Source organism: Platalea leucorodia (genome assembly GCF_965183815.1).
Source record: "Platalea leucorodia genome assembly, chromosome: 1".
NCBI classification, from domain to species: Eukaryota; Metazoa; Chordata; class Aves; order Pelecaniformes; family Threskiornithidae; genus Platalea; species Platalea leucorodia.
The window spans coordinates 10,583,332-10,603,448 of NC_138823.1; the positions used below are offsets into that span (position 1 = coordinate 10,583,332).

The following is a 20,117-nucleotide window of genomic DNA, read 5'->3' on the forward strand; positions in this document are numbered from 1 at the left end:
AAAAATAGTGATTATTAGCATTTGGTTTTGTTTGTTTATATATGTGTTTCTATATATATGCATGCTATATTCTGTTGCTTTCTTTTTGAAATTTTATCTTAGCCTTTTACTCTTTGACTATAAGATTATGCAATATTAAATTTCTATATTTTAAAAAGTAATTTTGAGATGCATATTTGCATCCATACTATACTTCAAACGCCTAACGAAGTAACTGAATCTTGAACGTGCGGTTAGTTCAAGATCATGTGTTGTAAAAGCAAGCTTTCCTATGGATGTAAAACATGCATTAGGAGTTCTCTCTCTTTTTTTGATCTTTATTAATTTGTGAAGTTGTAGTAGAGAAGAGAAATAAAGTAAAATAAGCTTCAAGATTAGGAAAACTTACCATGCACATCAGGAAATGTTAGTTGTCTTTTTCCCTTTTTTAGGATTCACAGAGCAGGCAAGGAGGATACAGTATGCATCAGCTTCAGGGAAATAAGGAATATGGCAGTGAGAAGAAAGGTTATCTTTTAAAGAAGAGTGATGGGTATGTTCTTGAAGCACATAATACATCGTGAGAACTATGTTCACGCACTGATTTTTATTGTTTTCTACTGTGGGTGCTTAAGGCTCATTCTCCTAATGCATATGCCACAAGTACTCAAGAATTTCACAGTTCAAATCTGAACACAGATATGAATTTAATATAGTAAATATAAAAATCATAACAAGCAATCATAAAAAAAAAAGTCATATTAAAAAGAAAGCTATTGTCTTTATAAGTCTCTAAAAGGTGATTAAGACCTGTCATAAATCTCCAAGTTACTTTTGGTGAGGCATTTAGTAAAATTTTGACTGCATCTGTTTCTCAAGGCTAATCTTCTCAAAATGTTAATGGGATTAACGTGTTTTGAAATCATGTCTAGTTACTGAATTTGTTGTTGCTGTTCTTATGTAGGTTAAGGAAAGTATGGCAAAGAAGAAAGTGCACTGTTAAAAATGGTATTCTTACCATATCACATGCAACGGTAAGTTATTTTTATACCTTTTTATTAAAATAATAAATTAACATTATCCCTTCCTGGTGAATCTGTTTGGTGTTAATCTGCTATTACGAAAAAGATGCCACTTCTGACTGTTGAAGTTCTGTGGATTATCAGAAGTTGGAGACTGATTTATGGAAGTATTGTTACACTTGCTCAGTTAAAATTGTTCCTAGTTGTCTGCTGCTGACCACTAGTGGGAACAGTGCTTCAGCTTCAGTGGAGCAGTACACCTGTTCTTACTATACCTTTGAGATATGGGATGTGATTCATCTGAATAAAATGAAGTGTCTGCAGTGTAGCTGTCTGCATCAGAGCAAGATCATGTAGACTCCTCTCTTAGCCACTGGAGAGCTGGTCAATATAGTCAAAGGACTCTGGGTAGATTTGGTCAGATGTCTTGTTATAAACTCAATTCTGGCTGTTGACTGTACTGGAAGACCAATAACTAGCTCATACATAGGCGCCTGTATTACAGATGTTTTATTCCTATATAGGATGTTAACTATTTAAAACATTTTAATGCCTACACATTCATTTTGTAAAAAACTTAAAATTGTTCAACTAATCAGAGTGAGAAAATGAGAATAAAGGTTGGTTTGAAATGAATTTCTGTATGAAGTAAGTGAACTCTTTAGCCTTCTAAAATTTTTCTTCATTTTTTTCCCCACTGCTACAGCTTATGACAGTTGATTTTTGATAAGAAAATGACAAATATATTGAACAGACTTTTCAATGAATACTTCAGCTGGTTTTGCTTATAAGGATTGTCATGGTATATCTGTGAAGCAAATAATTTGGAAACTTGGGAAGTGTTTGATACTAGATGTTATTGATAAAGTCTGACAGATGAGTGAATGTGTTAATATTTTGAGTTCTTTCAACTGAAAGTGTATTTGAAATTTTTGATCATAGTGAGTTCTGGGAATCACGCATATATCTGAAGTATCTTCTAGGAATGCTAAATCATGAGGAAGCAACGACATTGCCATGGTGGAGGCAGTCCTAAAACTGTCTTGCAGCAGTATGACACAAACTTGTTGCAAACAAGAGTTAAATCCCGTTACTCTTGTTAACGGAGTAACATTTCCCATTTCATCACCCTTTTTTCCCCTTTGCCCCAAATTCCACTGATGGCCATGAGTATCAGTGTCTACAGTTAACGACCTATGGTAAACAAGTTAAAGGGAAGTCACTACGCTTTGTAATGGAGTGTTGGGGGTTTTTTAATGGCTAGGAAGATATCCTCGCCTCCTTTGAGGAGTCACTGAGTCAAATTATTTATACCTAGGTCAGTAATGGTTCAGTTATCACCATTTTTTAAGAAAAATTGTGTATTGTCAAGCTCAAGACTTACTGATTGTAGCTTTCCTTTTCTTGTATGGAGCTGTGTAAAAGCAGCCCATTTGCTCTTTTCTGTTGCAGTGCCAAGAGGAACATAATTTGCTTGTTTTCAGTGGTGAAAAGTTCAGATTGTGACAGTCTATTAAAGACTAATCTTTGAAAACTGAGACTCCAATCGCATATTTACTCCTTCAAGAAATTGTTGCTCCTTAAGTGTCAATAGTATTGTGTTGATGAGCTTGTTCTGACAAACATTTGACAACGTGGGAAATGCACTTAGATTTGTTGTTGTTGTTGTTTGCTGGTTTTGCATTACTTTTATATTTGGTTTACAATTTCTAACATGAACAACTTCCAAAACTCAGTTCAGAAGTATTTACTGATAACTGACATCTCATGTTCAGTTTATATCTGCCAGCCATAGTAACTTTAATTCACTATCTCTATGGTTTCTGATAAACCTGTATAAACCCCAAATACTTCAAAGACACATTTAGTTACCATGTCTTAAGTAACCTAATTACAGCAGAGAATATTAGTAGCTGTATTTATTCCCAGTTCTAAAACTCCAGATCTCCAGCTTCCCACTTTTAAAGTTTTAGGATTGTATCTTTGGTTTATTTAAAATGGGAGGAAAATTGGAATATGGGCATGCTGTAATGAAAAACCCACGTAATAGTTTTACCATTGTTTACGAAATACAATAAAAAACTTCAGTATTTAGCATATTCTAAATTAAGGTTTATTCCTTTACTTCCTTTCAAATAGTCAGGAAGACTTGCTATGAAGATTTTAATTTTGTTTAGATTTAGCAATCTGTCCATTCTGACAGACCAAGTCAGACAAAGTCATGCTGGTCTCAAGTATTTTGAGGGTGTATATGTATGTATGCCCATGCTTTAAATTAATATCATACGTGCCCACTCCCCAGAAAGGAAAAATAATCCTAAATCAAGACATTTTTAAAGTAAAATAAATTTTCTTTTTAGTCCAACAGGCAACCAGCTAAACTGAATTTATTGACCTGCCAGGTGAAGCCAAATGCTGAAGATAAGAAGTCTTTTGATCTAATATCACGTATGTAGCAACTTTAGTACCATCTTGCAGTATATGGGATTTCTGAAAATGTCATTACAGGATATTTTGAGTAAAAATAAGGCTACAGTTCAAAATTCAGGTCTGTATCCAGATACATGCAGTGCCTCACGAGTATTCAGATCCCTCTAGTTTTGAAGATGGGTTGAACGGACAAATGAATAAAGAACCTTTTTTGTGTGTATGTGTGATATAAATACTGTTCATTTGTGAGAAGCCATGAAATGCAGCATATGTGCTGTTCTCCTAAATTCAGAGAGATGTTTAACAGCTTAGTGGAACATGCATAAACTATACCCACCAGGAAATGAAAATGACCTTTGGCCTCATCTTGTTTTTCCTTCATTGTCTGTTCCGCTTTTTGAGTGCTATTTGGGGGATTGAGGAAGGCAAGGAGAACCCAATTTCTCTTGTTTTCTTATCCTCCTTTTGGAATGTGCTTCTCTTCATCTAAAATTGGTAGTGACTTGTCTTCTCAGTGTTAAAGCTCCTGTGATTTCCCTTCTCCCCATTTTGGTCTTGTATAGCAGGCATTTGTACCCAGTCTGATTTTAAAAACACTTTTGAAGTCTGAGTCAATTTACTGTTTTCAGTCTTTTTATATATAGTATTAAAGAAAAAACGGTTCCAACATTCTATATTTACAAGGAGAGTCTATGAAACCTTTGAATGTGAGGGATAATACCCAGTTCATATCTCATCCTTTTATTAGTAAAAAGAAGTTTCTTAACCCAAATGGAGGGAAAAATATATAATAGGAACAAATTAATTTCATCCTTTTCTGCTACTTACGTTTCAGATTTGACTAAAGAAGGACAAAATTTGATTTATATGCTTATTTTTCTTTAATATTTCTAAACATAAGACTTTTGAAATGCGTACATTTGATGTAAATCAAAATTCACAATTTCATCTTTCTGGGTTTTTTTGAATTGTTTTCCATAGCTATGAATAAAGTATTAATGTTGCTGGTTAAGATCAATTGCTTTTAAAGGTTTCAGTTGCCAAATAGGTTTTAGTAACAAATATGTAGATATTTTAAAATTTTTCATGTGCCAACTGAAAAGATGTATTTATTTATTTCAGATAACAGAACATACCACTTTCAAGCAGAAGATGAACAGGAATACGTAGCGTAAGAATGTTTACATTTTTTTCAAGTTTATTTTGCCAATAGAGGCGTATAAAATGACCCGTAACAGTGGAAACAGTTTCCTGAGTTAATGCAGAAGTAATGCCTACTGTCTGTTTTTTCTGCTGTTGTGAATCTGTACATGTAAACTATTTTGTCACGCTACAGGGCTCTTTGAAAACCTTGTAACATTAAAAACAAAACAAAGCAAAAACCCAACCCAACCAACCAAAAACCCATTTACATTGTGTACCGTGCCAGCACATAGTTTGCGTGCAGTTGCTTGGCATGATACAGTAGATCAGGTTATTAGGGTTCAAATGAAATATTTTTAAATTATTCTTAAATCTTCTGTGTCAGCCCTCTTTTGCAGTTACTTATTTTCCTCCTGATCATGCCTTTTCCTTTAAATTAAAAATAATAAGTAGATAAAAGATCTCCATATAACACATAGAAAATACTTACAGGTGATGCATCTTTTCTACTGTAGGCCTAGAAATAAACAGCAAAGCATATCTCTGAGATTTGTGTTCTTCAGAATCCAGTAACTTGCTTCATTAATGCATGTTTCCAACCAGATTATTTCCTTTAAAACAATCTTTCTTCCTGCTATGTCAGAACTACTTCTTGTCCTGAGAACCACGCACCAGTTTTTTTCCTCCTGAATATTGCTCTTTATACACTATTAAAAGTGTGTTGTGCAGAACATTGCGATCTAATGCTCATCACCTGACAGGTCTAGGAATAAAGTTACTAGTGAAGAGGGCAGCAAGCTTGAGCCTTCCAGGCTGCCTCATTGTTCAGGACTGTTGTGCTCTTTTGTTGCATGTCCATATTCTAATGGAAGACTGTGTTGCTCCATGTATGTTTTAAAGGTACAGGGAATGTTTGTAGGGTATTTCAGTAGTTTGGTAGGGTTGGGAGGCGGTGGCATTAACAGTTCAACGTTGGGAGGCATGAGTGAAATGGGAAGGTTGGAGACTTCTTTGTCATGCAGCTATTTCCTTCTGGAGTCTTCCACAGCTTTATGTTGGCTCTTGGAGTGCAAAGCTGACTTGCTAGTCATGCTTACTGCATTCATTCTGGAACTTACTTAATTATCCAAGTAAGTTTCTTAGTCGAGAAGAAAATACTGTTACTTCTGATCAGTAATGCACTTGATGAGTGAGAAGTTTTTGTGTCTCTGCCATAAATTAGCTTTTACTATACTTTTTGGCTTAAAAGGTGAAGTTTGGGGTTTATTTGGTCTTAAAGCATGAGCAAGATAGGGAGAGAATGCATTTGTAAATTAATTTTTCTGATTGGCAGGTCAATAAATTTAGTTTAGCTGGCTGCCTGTTGGACTGTTTTGGAATTCCAAGCTGGTTTTGTTTCCCATTAGAACTATAGTTCCCGTTTGTTTACCACTCAAGTCTCATTTATCACTTTAAAGTCCAGTGGCTGAGAAAATGACTTGTACTGGAATATTTTTATGTTGCTGCGAGTTTAAAAAGTTTCATTTAGCTGAAGAGACATTAGTTGCATCCAAGTGTTGGAATACATGCAGCAAAGTAATACATGCTAAGTGTATTTTGCCTGTTTTGGCACTGTAATCCACCAACAAAAAGGTATTGTAATGCTACTCAGACAAGTGTTCTGTTTCAGGAAATTACTTAGGTGACCCAGGTAATGGTACGTACCTTGAGATGCACATGGAAACTTATTTTCTTTTTTCTTTAGGAAAATTGTGCCATGTCTTTAGTTAATTGAAGCTGATGAACTAGAATGACTGTTAATGTGTTGATGAAAAGCTACAATATAACTAAATGTTCTGGTTTTCTTGTGCAGCCACTAGTACGTCCTGAATAGCTTTATTATCTAAGGTGTTATGCGGACAGCACCCTTTGACTTCCAACCTTGTTGATTTAAAAGTGTTCTGCAGGAACTATGTGAAGTAGCTCCTCGATTAGAGTTGTCATCCTCTTGCTCCAATTTTCACTTGACTTGTATATGTGTGCTCCTCTCATCCCTTTCTTCTCCATCTTGTTGTGTTTTGTCCACCCAGTTTTAGTCCTGCCTCTCTTCTGTCTTTTTTTCCTTTGTGCACCAATTGAGGAATAAATGCATAAATAGATTTTCAAATCACTTTTCTTCCAGACTCACATTTAAAGAGAGAAAAAAGTTTAACTGACCTTGCATACGTTGTCCTATTGATCATTTTAAACTGTTTCCATAAATAGCTACTCAAACTACTTAAAAATAAAAGTAATAATAATAATAATAAAGCAGACAGTTTAAAACACAAATCACTGAAGCATACATTCTGTTATAGGTCTATTACTGCTTCCCCTCAAACATTTCTCTTAGTCCAGTGCATTTTTTGATTCTTATCCAGCCAGCTGTGTGTTGACCTTTAATTACTGCTCATCTGTCCTTCAAGATTCTCAGTGGATTATTAGTTTTCTAGTAGATAAAGTACAGTGTGTGCGGGGTGGGGGGAAGAGTGTGTGTCTGTATATTTATGTGTATATTATAAGAAACATAACCTCAGATCTCTAAAATAACCAGATTTATTTTTTAACATATACAATAATAGATGCTTTACTTTTTCATAATTGGGGGTAGGCCCAAACATACTCTGGACATCACTTTTTAGTTCTTTTCTACTCTCTTTGAAAGTCAAGAGTATATCCGTTTCTGTAGGAAAAGCCTGGATTATAAAGAGAGAAATATTCAGAAATTTTGCTATGAAGAAACACACATCTGCCTTCAGTCTAGTGTTTAGCAACAGTCTTCAGACATTTTCTACTTTGGGAAGACTGAGTTGGACGATCTCGATACTACCTGTTGCTTGTTCCATACAAAAAAGTTGTTTCTGGAAGTTTGAAAATCACTGTGCTAGTGTTCCATTTATGCATTTACGTGGAAACAACAATGTTGCGATAAGGATTGTCAGAAGAGACAGAGATAAATTTTTATTGCAAACCAAAAAAACCTATTGGCCTGGTTATTCTGGGAGGGCTTTTATTGGCTTAGAAATACTGAATAAAACGAAGAGGAATCTGAGAGTCTGGTCCACCTGAGGCTAATGAATACTTCTGTTGCCTTCATTGGATCCAGAAGTCACCCATGATGCCAGATTTTTGTTTACCCTCATGACTTCCTTCAAAGGTGGGAATCTCCAGCAAACAAAATGCCTTAAAGGACCACACGAAACTGCTGAGACCCAGAAAAAGAAGTGTAGTAGAAGATTGAACAACCTGTCTAACTGTACTAGATAGAAGACAAAGCAATTCTGTGAGACTTGAGTAATTTTTAAATTATTTGAAAGAACACTATAAAGTATTACCAGAAGCTTTTTGACTGTTAGCTTGACTCTGGTGAAATAAAGCAAATACATTTAAAAAAAAAAGGAAGGAACAAAAAAGGCTAGTGCAGATAAGAAAAAAGGGGAAGAACAGCAGTCATAAGACAGTTTTTATAAACTGTTGACACTGAGTTAATATCCCGTATTTACTGGCTTGACTTGTTTATTTTTGAGTGTACAGCCTGCCAGGAAGGCCTGGTGACCAACTGGGGACTTCTTGTATAAATGACATTAGTCACTAAGAATGTGTCTATTACTGTGCTTGTGTTAAATGGGCCTTGCTGCTGATGTCTGGGAAGAGCTGACGCTGTGGTGCCTCTTGCTCTGCCTGTCTCGCAGGTGACACCAAGGACATGCAGCCTTGGACACTGGGATCCTTCTAGCTGAGGAAACACAACCAAAATAAGCTATTGCTTTTACAGTTTAGAAGCTCTTAATATGGAAATCTGTATCAAACTAACAGCTGGCTCAGTCATGTCGTGTTTATTTTAATTGCATCTAATAATTTTTTTTAATTGTTACTGCATAGTTGAGTTTTATTCAAGTTCTGCATTTTTAACAAACTAATCAAATTGTAACCCTGAAAGAAACTGTCAACAAACGTCAGAATAAATGTTGTCTGTCTGAGTTTAATGATTATTTTACTCTGTGTTTAACACATTACTATAATATCAGAAGCAAGACGCTGCTGCCTCTTATTTTTTTAACAACATGGGATTTCATCAGAAAAGTTAGAGAAGAATGCCATCTAGTGTGGGTTCTTATATTGTATCATATAGTTAGAGAGAGAGAGAGATTCATGTACATTTGATTTCAGCACGTAAGCTATGGAGCAAATTTGTTTTAAAATCTTTCAGTTTCTCTTTTATTTTTAAAGTTGATTTTTCAATAATCTCTTAAGCATTTTCTTTTAAATACAAGTTCTCAGATTATTCTCTGCCCATAAAAATTTAAAAAACGTATGTGTATGAAGTATCTAATATACAGTGCCCATATACCAGTTCAGGCCCTGAATCTGTATTACAAGATTACATACATAATTTTCCCTCTGAAATACTTTAAAGTTTATCTTTGCATTATTATTTTGGTAAGAAATTATGAATTTCAATCTGAAGTTCTATTGGTTTGTTTAGATGACCGTAGCCATTTTAGCACATTTCAGAAGATTGGTGATTGCAGATAATTGTGATATTGTAAGCAGGAAATGGGTTGAGGACACTGCCAGTTTAAAATATTTCTGTGTAAAAAATATGTATTTGCAGTAGATCTAAAAGCATCTAAAATCACTATATATGAGAGGATTCTTTTTTAACTTGCCCTTTTCCTAAATTAGGCACCACTGCATCTGCAATGTGCTTGTCCTTAGTATAATCTCTTTCCCCTCTTTACTTCCACCTATAGGGCAGCAGCCACTGAGAGGTCTTTTGGTTTGTTTTTTAATTAAAACATTATTGTGTAAACAAAAGCTTGCAGAGTGGTTGGGGCGGGGGAACTGAAATATCATTAAAGAGTCTTGATTTGTTGCAGTCAACAGTTGCTCTTAAAATTTTATGTTGGCTATCAATATCATTACTCTCCTGTCATTTTCTCTTTTTTACCCTGTTTGTTGCCATGGCAATTTTCATTAATTTGGACATTACAGTCTGACTGATTAGTGCACCGAGACCTGCGTTTTGAAAGGCAACTAGACATCAACACATGCAAAATGTGCTTGCTGTCTCCTCTATGGAGAGAGAGATGCACACTGGAGAAAGTCGTGGTTATAGTTTTCTCCTTTAACAATGAGGTAGACGTCAGGAAGATCTGAGGCACCCACTTTTAAAGCAGTTAAATATACAGGAGCTTATTTGCACCCTTTCTCTTCCACAGCTTCTGCTTATTTGAGGAACCTGAGAACTGTACTGCTTTGACTTTAAAATTGTTCACCAAAGGGACCTTAGAATTAAGACTTTTTCTCTTTGTCTTTTCTCCTTCTTACTTACCTTTTCTCAATTCTTTCGTTTCCATCTCTCATTTCTTCCCCACTCAGTCTCTCCCACAATACAGTCCTTCCCTATATTCCCACTAGTATTTTGTTCCTGGCAAGCTTTCTACAGTTTATAGATTAACTTGTATTTGCAAATGCAGATCTTCATTAAGGTCTTTATCTTGTGCTAGATGGATATCAGTATTGACTAACAGCAAAGAAGAAGCGTTAAATATGGCATTCCGTGGAGAGCAGAGCACAGGGGAAAACAGTTTAGAGGATCTGACAAAAGCCATTATTGATGACATACAGAGATTACCCGGCAATGAAGTCTGTTGTGATTGTGGCTCACCAGGTATCTCAATTTGTTAATGTCATCAACTTCTTGTTGGGAGCAAAGTAATTTCTTTAAAGAAGTGTTTGTAGAGTGCAAACTAATTTTCTAAGTGATGTGTTGATCAGTCTTCAACCTGTTTTTAAAAGAACAAATATGATTAATTCACTAAAATATTTTTGTGTGTTGTCTGTGCTTACTTCCAGCAGTTCAAGCCCCTCTGGAGTTTGAACTGTTCTTGTTGCACTGTCTCTAGATGCTTGTTGCACTTGAATGGAAGTTGCTTGGCATCACTGATCCTGTGCATGCTACTAAGTAGAAGTGAGTAATGCTTAGACAATGATTGTGGAAAAATTGACCTGGCCAGGACCTTACTCTGAGGTTTTATCTTGGCATGAGACTACTGCAGTTACAGTAATCAAAAATATTCAGAGGTGGAATAAGTAGTCTTGTGTGAAGAACGAGACCCAGAGTTGAATCCTATCAGATTGTATCTTCAGAAGTACAGAGTTACAGGTCAGTTGTATGTCGCTTAGAGCTTGAGAAGAGTCAACTTGTCATAGAACTACTGAATCGATGTGGTAGTTGGCAGCTGTTACAGCTTTCACATCTAAAAAGACACTTCAAGAAGGGGATGTTCATTTGGAACTGAGTAGATAGTATGTATCTTGAAGATGCTTACTGATGCAGAACTGATCCAAATGAGAAGTACCTAGATAAAAATACAAAGTGGAATGTAATTATGTCAAATCCTGGAATTGGTTCATTCAATTATTTAATCATGTAAAGCTACAGAAAATTTAGATTACAGTTCTCATTCATCTTCTAATTTATAGTGAAGTTTTAAGCTTCACTCCTGCACCCCAGCTTGCTGCTTTAAAATTCTTGACTTAATGCTTTATCAGTTACTATTTAAGATCAAGGAAGAGATTAATATGATGACATGTATATATACAAATTATGTCTGGAGCTTTTTCTTTTCCTTAAAAACTGGTCTTGCTTCTTATGTAATATTTGTAGTATAAGATCTATTTGAATATTACATGCAGATCTCCTCCATGACAGCAATTTTTTTTGCCTAAATTTTCTACAACATATTACTATTTTTACATATTGGAAAATGCTATGGTTAATCTTTTACGAAGAACAACTCTTTAAAGTTTAAGAAGTAAAGATTAAAACTTCAGAGGTTGCCAACAGTGGAATTTAGGAGATCTGTTCCTTTTAAAAACAGGAAACAAAAGCCTTACATTCTTTCTACAAGAAACAAATCCTAAATGTATTCAAATACAGCCATTCAGTTTGGATTTATACGTCTAAATTCAGTGCCTTTGGGACCATCCCTAAATCTGGAAAAGTTAATTCTGTTGGTAACAATTTGTGGTGAAATTTGCACTGCAGTTGGAGAAAAGTATGGAATATTCTTAGTTTATTTCAGTTTTTTAAAACATTAAATGAGGAATCACTTCAGAATACGTTGGGATTTCTTACCACCATTGCAAACCTTTTCTTGGACTTTGATTATATATTTTGTTTTTCAATTCTACAGATCCAACATGGCTATCAACTAATTTGGGCATTTTAACCTGCATTGAGTGTTCTGGAATACACAGAGAAATGGGTGTCCATATTTCTCGAATCCAGTCTTTGGAATTAGACAAATTAGGAACGTCTGAACTCTTGGTAAGTTTTGTTATAATTTATAGTTAATTTTTTCAAGGTATGGTTTTTGCAGAATGTCTTCTTCATATTTTTGTATGTATGTTAGAGGAGGGTTTTTACTATTATGTATTACTGATGCTTTTGACCACTTGTCGCTTCTCACGTTCGTTTCCTGAGGTTTTGCAGAATGAATATTGACATCTGTTGTGATTAGTGCCATCAGAATGTTGCCTGTTATTAGCTGATCTTGACCCTAAATCAGGACAGTCTAAAATCTCATGTGATAAAAAAAAAAATGAAAGCTAATTTAACGTGACAAGTGAGAATAACCATTGCTAATTTTGACAGAAAAATGTTAGATAAATCTTTTAATTTGATGGCAGAAACCCTGTAACATTAAAGTTATGAAAGGAATTTGAGGTAAGACTACTGGGAAAAAAAAAAGGAAGAAAAAAATACAGACAAACAAAAAAATCCCAGTTACAGCAGGTTTATCTCCCCAGCTGTGTTTGGCCTGTGAGAATACACTTGTTACAGGGTTTGTGTATAGGTTTAACGTTAGCTCTAGTACTCTTTTTGAAATCTTGAGTTTGCAAAGTTACTATTCATGTAAATCAAATTTTACTAAGTGTGACTTTCCAGTAGGTCTGAGCTTCTTTCGAAAAGTAACTCCCCGATCAGTGTACTAGTGCTGTTTCCATGTTCGTGCTGCTAGTTCCTCATTCTGTTTTTATATTGGAGGAAGATTCTCTTGAAATGCAAATAATTAGCTGTGACTGTGAAGCCTATTGTACAAGTTCTGGGATGATAGGATTCACACTTAAAAATATTTTTAATTGCTTTATATTTAAATGTAATCATTGTGCTTTAATTTTGCAATCCTATGTGTTCCATCTTTTATTATCAGGGTGGAAAATGCACATTAATAGTCCAGTTTTTAGGTTGCTGTTAGACCCCAAAAAACCTCACCCTCATATATTTTTTTTTTTTTTTTTTCTTATTGCAGCTGGCCAAGAATGTAGGAAATACTAGTTTTAATGATATTATGGAAGGGAATTTACCTAGTCCTTCACCTAAACCCAGTCCATCAAGTGATATGTAAGTTTTGAATCTCTAAATTCTTTAACATTAAGTTTACGATGGAATATATATGTGATGTAAAATGTCTTAAACAGTAACCAAACCAGAGGAGGGCTAGGATGGCAGAAGACTACTTTTTTTTTTTTTTTTTTTTTTTACTGCAACTCTGGAGTTTCTTAGAAGTTCAGTCTCCTGTCATATAGTCAAATTTAGGTACCTCAGCTTCTCAATGTAGAAAACTTTAAGTTTGGGTTTCAAGATTCATTATTTTGGATCTTGAATGTTTTTGAGTTTTGTAGTATACCCTGAAGGGATAAACACAGTTGGACTAAATGACAGTAGCTTCAGGTACTGTCTTGAGATGGTGTCGAGTGTTTTTTTCCTTTCCCTGGTGTAGGAGTTGCACAGAGAGCGTAACAGATGTGGTTTTGCCACAGAAGACTTTTTAACCTATAATGCTGTTTTCTAGCTGACTTACTATTTTTTCTTTTTATCCTGTTTTTAGCATGTTTTTCATGCTTATCCTGTTTTTAACATGTAGGTATATTTCCATGAGAAATCACACTTCAGGCTTTGTTTTTCTTTTGGTCTTAGTCCCGAGAGTCAGAGTAATTTTCGTATCTAACAATAAGGCAGGATACAATTGAATATGTACCTTATTTTGGGCTTGTTTGCAAGAAAGACATGTATTATAATAATAAACAACACAGTCTTTATCTGATAGTTTTCCTCTTCCCTTGTCAGCTCCTGAGTTAGGCAAGGTGATTTTAAATTTAAATCATTGACCCATTTTTCTAAAAGTTTCTAAACCAAGCTCTATTTTCACACCCCACAGGACTGCACGTAAAGAATTTATCACTGCTAAATATGTAGATCATAAGTTCTCTAGGAAGACTTGTGCATCTGCAGCAGCTAAACTGAATGAATTACTTGAGGCTGTCAAATCCAGGGATTTACTTGCACTAATTCAAGTCTATGCAGAGGGGGTAGAGCTAATGGAGCCACTGTTAGAGCCTGGACAGGTAAGCTTAGCAGGTAAACAAAGCAGAGTATTTTAAATAATGTGTATTTGTAAAATGTCCAGGACCCAGGGCTGCTACCTGAGATGCTAAAACAAGAGAAATAACAAATGAAAATGGTGGGTTTTTCCTTCCTTGCCTTAATGTGGCATCCTTGTGAGGAGGGAAAAGACGACTGTATCTGTTGTCATCAACTGGTCTAAAGGAGTGTGAAATGCAATAGTAATGATACACTGTCCTGGGTGCAAGTATAGTATGTTGAAAAGCACCTGTTCTGCAGTATGTTTCTTTTAGGAAAAGGCCCAGAGAGAGGGGGCTTGACTTGATAACCCGGGGTCGCCTGATATCACAGACAGTATCATATCTGCTTTTACAGTGGCTGCTGAAGGAACACATTATTGACTGTATACAAGTTTCTGTTGACTCTATATGAGGAAAGAGTAAATTTGATGCCTTCACAACTTCTGATGAAACATTTATACAAGTACAATTTCTTTCAACCAGGAAGATTTTTTTTTTTTTTTTTTTTTTTTTTTAAATAAAGTTCTGAATACTTGATCTTCCTTCTGAAGTCAGTAACAGTTTTTCAGAAAAATCCATCTGGTTGACCTCAGGTATCCACGTAGAAATGTTGCTCAAGAGCACCATAACCTGTTTTTATAGACAATTGATGCTATGTAACCACTTGGTTGGCAATGTTTTCTCCTGTTTCTTTTGAACCCAACTTGGAGAGAATGTTTTCAACAAGTTCTGTGACAATAGCTAACTTGGCAAAGGACAGAGTGCTTGTCTGTATTGAGTTGAGGGAGTAAGTTCAATATAGTCTCAGCACCTGAGATATCATGGAGTGCTTATCATGGAAACACGTTACAAATTCTCTAACTACAAGGTAAACTTTCTATATTTGTCATCCATAGCAGTTACCACAGAATTAGCTCTTTAGCGTGTCTCAGCTAGTACAGTCAATGATATCTAAAAGGTATGAACACCAATTGAAATATAGTCTGCAGTTAGGACATTTATAGCAGCATTCTCCACTGTAATTTCTCTGATGTTTAATAAGGTCGTATTTTTTTAGAAGTTGTGACTTCAATTCTAAATACATGTATTGTAATATACTTTTTATAAAATGCCATTATGATCAACAGGAGTAAATGAAACCTGGTTTTAGATTAATTTCTCATGCAAATTTTAAACTGAATTAAACAGCATTTATATTTTCATTTAAACACATTAATGCATATGCTATATGTATAAAAAATAAAGTATGATTCAGTTTAAGTTCAACAAGGAGAAATCCTATATCTGGGGAAGAACAACCCTGTGGACCAATATATGCTGGGAGCCACCCAGCTGGAAAGCAGCTTTGCAGAAAAAGACCTGAGGGTCCTGGTGGACACCAAGTTGAACACGAGTCAGCAATGTGCGCTTGTGGCAAAGAAGGCCGATGGTATCCCAGGCTGCACTAGACAAAGTATTGCCAGCAGGTCAAGGGAAGTGATCCTTCCCCTCTACTCAGCACTGGTGAGGCCGCAGCTGGAGTACTGTGTCCGGTTCTGGAGTCCCCAGTACAAGAGAGACTTGGACATACTGGAGAAAGTGCAACGAAGGGCCACGAAGATGTTTAAAGGTCTGCAGCACCTGATGAATGAGGAAAGGCTGAGAGATCTGGGACTGCTGAACTTGGAGAAGAGAAGGCACAGGGGGATCTTATCAATGTATGTAAATACCTGAAGGAAGGGTGCAAAGAAGATGGTGCCAGGCTCTTTTCAGTGGTGCCCAGTGACAGGACCAGGGGCAACGGGCACAGATTGAAACACAGGAACTTCCCTCTGAACATCAGGAAACTTTTTAATTGTGTGGGTAACCAAGCACTGACACAGGCTGACCAGGGATGTTATGGAGTCTCTATCCTTGGAGATAATCAAAAAGCTGTCTGGACATGGTCCTGGGCCACTGGCTCTAGGTGGCCCTGCTTGGGCAGGGAGGTTAGAGCAGATGACCTCCACAAGTCCATTCCAACTTCAACCATTCTGTGATTCTGGAAGAGATTTAATGTATGTAGGACTGTGATTTTTGTGGATTTTTTCCCTGGTTTTGTAGGAAATACTGTTGTGGCTGTGCTTGGTGCTCACCAAGGTGTCATAAAGCAACAAGTACTGTAAACTCACTCAGTATTCCTTGACAGGATCCTTTTTAGTTACTAGTAGCCAGAATAGTTAAAGGCTCAAGATTGTTCCATCCAGCTAGGAAAAAGGAAGACTGGTTTCGAGAAAGCAATGATCTCAGACAGCGTGATGCCATTTCCTTTGAAGCACACGGTGTATTTTAGAGATCAGAAGGGCAATAACTGTTTTCATCATAATTTCCTAATATTTTTCTGTTGAAAGACTTGTTGTAAAAGAGTGAGTGACATATATCTTGGTAGGTCTGATATTATAAGCTTTGCAGAAATAAGACACACAAATCTAACTTGTATTTACATGTGTTTAGGAGCCAGGTGAAACAGCACTTCATTTAGCAGTCCGGACTGCTGACCAAACCTCTCTCCATCTGGTTGACTTCCTTGTACAAAACTGGTATGGATTGCTCATTTTTCATTAAATTGTGCACGAAAAAATGTAGATGTTCAGAGCTGTCCTTGCAGTGCTTTGGACAGTGTTTGCTCATCACTTATAATTGTTCTCCTTAGATATGTTTCAAAAGAGCATAATTTAATACCTTTGAGTTGACCTTTGTGCTCCTAATGAGTAGAGAGGGAAAGAAGTGTAGATTAAAAACATGGGAAGCCGTTACATAAAAATAGGATGAAAGGAAAAACTATGTAGAGCAAAAGAGAGCATTGATGTAGAACACATGACAATATGAAACACAGCAAACACATAGTTCAGGTAAAGGAGGGATGATAAGTAAACGTTCCAAATACAGGGCATGCACAAAGAAATTGTAAGAGTAGAAAACAAGGATCTTTCTCAGAAAATTGTGAATAGAAGCTAGATTGACTTTTAAAAAGGTGTTCTAATAGTTAATACTGTATTAAAACAATTGAGAGCATAATCTTTTTAACAGGTAATTTTCAACATCTAGTTTATTGGCTGAGCTATTCTTAGTTGTCAAGAGATGTGTTAATGGAAGTGAAAAACGTTAATGAAAACATTTTTTTTTTTTTTAAATAAAATGGCATAGTGGTACAACATTATTTTTATATATTTCACAATATAGGTAATGATTAAATGAGATCAATTCCAGTCTCCTTCTGTAGTATGCTATTAAGTGAAAGAAGCAGCAGTCACTTGCTGTGTCAGATGGTGGGTTTTGCAGAACGATGAGAGAGGAGGGCTGGGGAAAGACAGAAGACTCATCGCAACTTGCTTGAGCCGGCGGGGGGGAAGGCTTGAGGATTTTGTAATTCTCTGTTTTTCCCTCAGCATAGCGAGTCATACCTGCTATTGAAATGCAGTCAGTGAATACTTATTTCTTTTCCTTCCCCTCTCTAATAGTTTATGTAGCGTTGTATATAGGGAGTGTTAGAGTCTTCTGGTAACGGCACAGGCTTGGAATCTATGTTCCTGACACCAGCTCTTAGGCTATGTGAACTAGCTGTGTAACCTCCACTTAAACTTTATTCTACCACTACTCCCTCATGTTAAATGGAGCGCTGACTATTGTAGGAGGGTTACTAAAGTAAAAAATAAAATAAATAAGCTACTAACATTTGCAAGCTGTTTGAGGTCATAAGTTGAAAACTATTTTAAAAGCCCAAATTATTATTTTGAGCATTATTAAAGGATTTGTTATTTTGGATTATTATTTAAAATGATTTTGTTTAGTTATGAAGCTTCGTAATTTCTTCAGACAACTATCATCTTTTACATGTTTCTGTCAGCTGTCTGTATTTTTGTGTCCATCTCAAATTTAAGAGCATCTTTACAACCATATGGGCTCTGCACTTGCTGTTCAGTATGGGTAATACTGAGTGGAAGAAAAGCTGTCATCTTCTGAGCTTTTCTTTTCATTTTTATAAATGTATGATATTGATCCCAATATGTCAGTAACTGTTTTTGAGAAGCCTTGTTTTAGAAATCAAAAACTGAAGGAAATACAGTTTTAAAAAGCCCTGCGAACCCCTTTGCACAGCTTGTCTTTCCCTAACTCAGTGTGTATACTTACATTCCTTCTTATGACTCTTTTGTGCATCCTCACAGCCACCCTCTTCATAGTTCCTTGAATGCGTGGGACTTGTTAACCTATTCTAACTGTATCAAAATGATTTTTCAGATATTTTTAATTGGGCTAATTTAGCACATTTGAAAAAGAAATTCCAGTAGAGTGGCAGGTGGAAAACAACTTGCGTGACTTTACAAAGGATTAGGTTTGAATCTTTGAGTTTCACTTTTTTTTTTTAATGAACATCTGTACATGCTCAGTCCTTTTTGAACCACAGCTCAGGAATTTCCAGTATGCTTGGAACTATTTTTAATAGTCTTTTAAAGTAATGTTTAATTTTAAAATATTTCTTTCTCCTTCTACTTCATATTTGTCCAGTAAAGTATTTATGCATTTATTATTTGTAGGTATGCTAGATCTGAAATGAATAGCACAGCATACTATACTTTTCTTGACTGTTTTTTATTTTGTGTTTAGTGGAAACCTGGATAAGCAAACAGCATTGGGTAATACGGTTCTACACTACTGCAGTATGTATAATAAGCCTGAGTGTTTGAAATTGCTTTTGAGGGGGAAGCCAACTATTGATGTAGGTAAGTTCATTATTTAAAACTAGAAATAAAGATTTCCTAAAATTTCTTTCCAGTATTTTAACCACTTTTATTTATGTCCCGTTGTGTTAAGTGAACTTTTAAAAGGAAAAATAAAACTGTATTAGAAAGATGAAGACTAACACCAACAAGCCTAAAGGAATCATTCAGTTAAGAAATGGAACTTAAATTCTTAGAAGATAATAGTGACAAAAATTTTCTAATCTGAAATACTATGGTAAACCCTAGTTTTTCTGCAGAATTTTATTTCTGACGCATTGTAAATATCCTGGAATTTAGGTTTGTTTTTTATATTGTGAAATTAATCTAGTTACTTGTATGTTATAATGCTTCAAATAGCTGCTCACATTACTTCCACTCTAAATGTATGTGGGCTTTGTTGTACACAACAGTTAATTCTTCTTTTAATATTGATGTCAGTTGGCACTGCAGCTTCACCCAGCATGCCCTAGCCACCACTGTAGCTGATTAGGGAAGGGATTAGCTTTCTCAGCTGCCTTTCTTCTTCTGTTTGCCGTCTATATGTGTGAGATAGGTATAACACTTGCTGTACCTACATCAGTCCATTTTTCATCATGGCTTAGAAGAAGTTTAATTAAAAATAGAATCAATAAACTGTTTGCTCATGCTTAGGATAATACCTCGTTTACTAGATGCTCTCCTTTCTCTGCCGTATTTTGAGAGTTAGGAAGGTATTCCATGAGTCCAGCTTGTCAGGCTCAGGAGCTAAGCGTCATCAGCATGTCTAATAGAACATTTGCATTCTGTCAGTTCTTCATATAGGAGGGAAGCTTTCTGAACAGTTGGTGCAAACTGAAGCATGAACTTTTATTTCTTCCTCTTTCCTCATCACCATCATTTTCCTCCACTGCCCAGTAAAAAAACCTGTTGCATATTAAGTCCATAGCTTGGTGGCAGAAGTCGTCGGTTTCCTTGGCCTTTTCATACATCCTTAGAATATGTTCTAATATTATCATAAGTCAAAGAATTTGATTTGATGTGACCTTTTTTGCAGATATGTCCCTAATTAAGAAAATAGGAGAGCTATCTGACCAAACTTAAGTGTGCTTATTGGTACTTCCATTGAACTCTCTCCTAGGTAGATGCTGGAAGAGTGTTCTTACTTTTTTGGGTCTTTTTTTTTTTTTTTTAAATGTTCTCTCATAGGAACTGCGTATCTTTTTTAGGCCTTGAAACATCAGATTTATTCTTAAAGGTTGAAAGTTTGGAACTTATGTAGTCTCTTAAGCTATCTGTGTGTTAACTTCAGTTAAGAAATACTATCTTTTCATTCCTTTTCATGTTAAAACTCCTGAACCATCTCAGATCTTTT

The 20,117-nt window shown here is 35.6% G+C and overlaps 1 protein-coding gene across 2 annotated transcripts in view; it reads left to right on the forward strand.

The window, feature by feature from the left end:
- The window catches only part of ASAP1 (ArfGAP with SH3 domain, ankyrin repeat and PH domain 1), a 157,562-nt gene that overhangs the window by 106,766 nt on the left and 30,679 nt on the right, over positions 1 to 20,117 (forward strand). For both annotated transcript variants that reach the window (XM_082325849.1, XM_082325850.1), the window contains 10 exons: positions 432 to 532; positions 944 to 1,013; positions 3,362 to 3,449; positions 4,554 to 4,602; positions 10,103 to 10,266; positions 11,795 to 11,928; positions 12,914 to 13,005; positions 13,823 to 14,009; positions 16,500 to 16,585; positions 18,651 to 18,766. In XM_082325849.1, the coding sequence (XP_082181975.1) occupies positions 432 to 532; positions 944 to 1,013; positions 3,362 to 3,449; positions 4,554 to 4,602; positions 10,103 to 10,266; positions 11,795 to 11,928; positions 12,914 to 13,005; positions 13,823 to 14,009; positions 16,500 to 16,585; positions 18,651 to 18,766 (1,087 nt within the window). The remainder of the gene's footprint in view (positions 1 to 431; positions 533 to 943; positions 1,014 to 3,361; positions 3,450 to 4,553; positions 4,603 to 10,102; positions 10,267 to 11,794; positions 11,929 to 12,913; positions 13,006 to 13,822; positions 14,010 to 16,499; positions 16,586 to 18,650; positions 18,767 to 20,117) is intronic.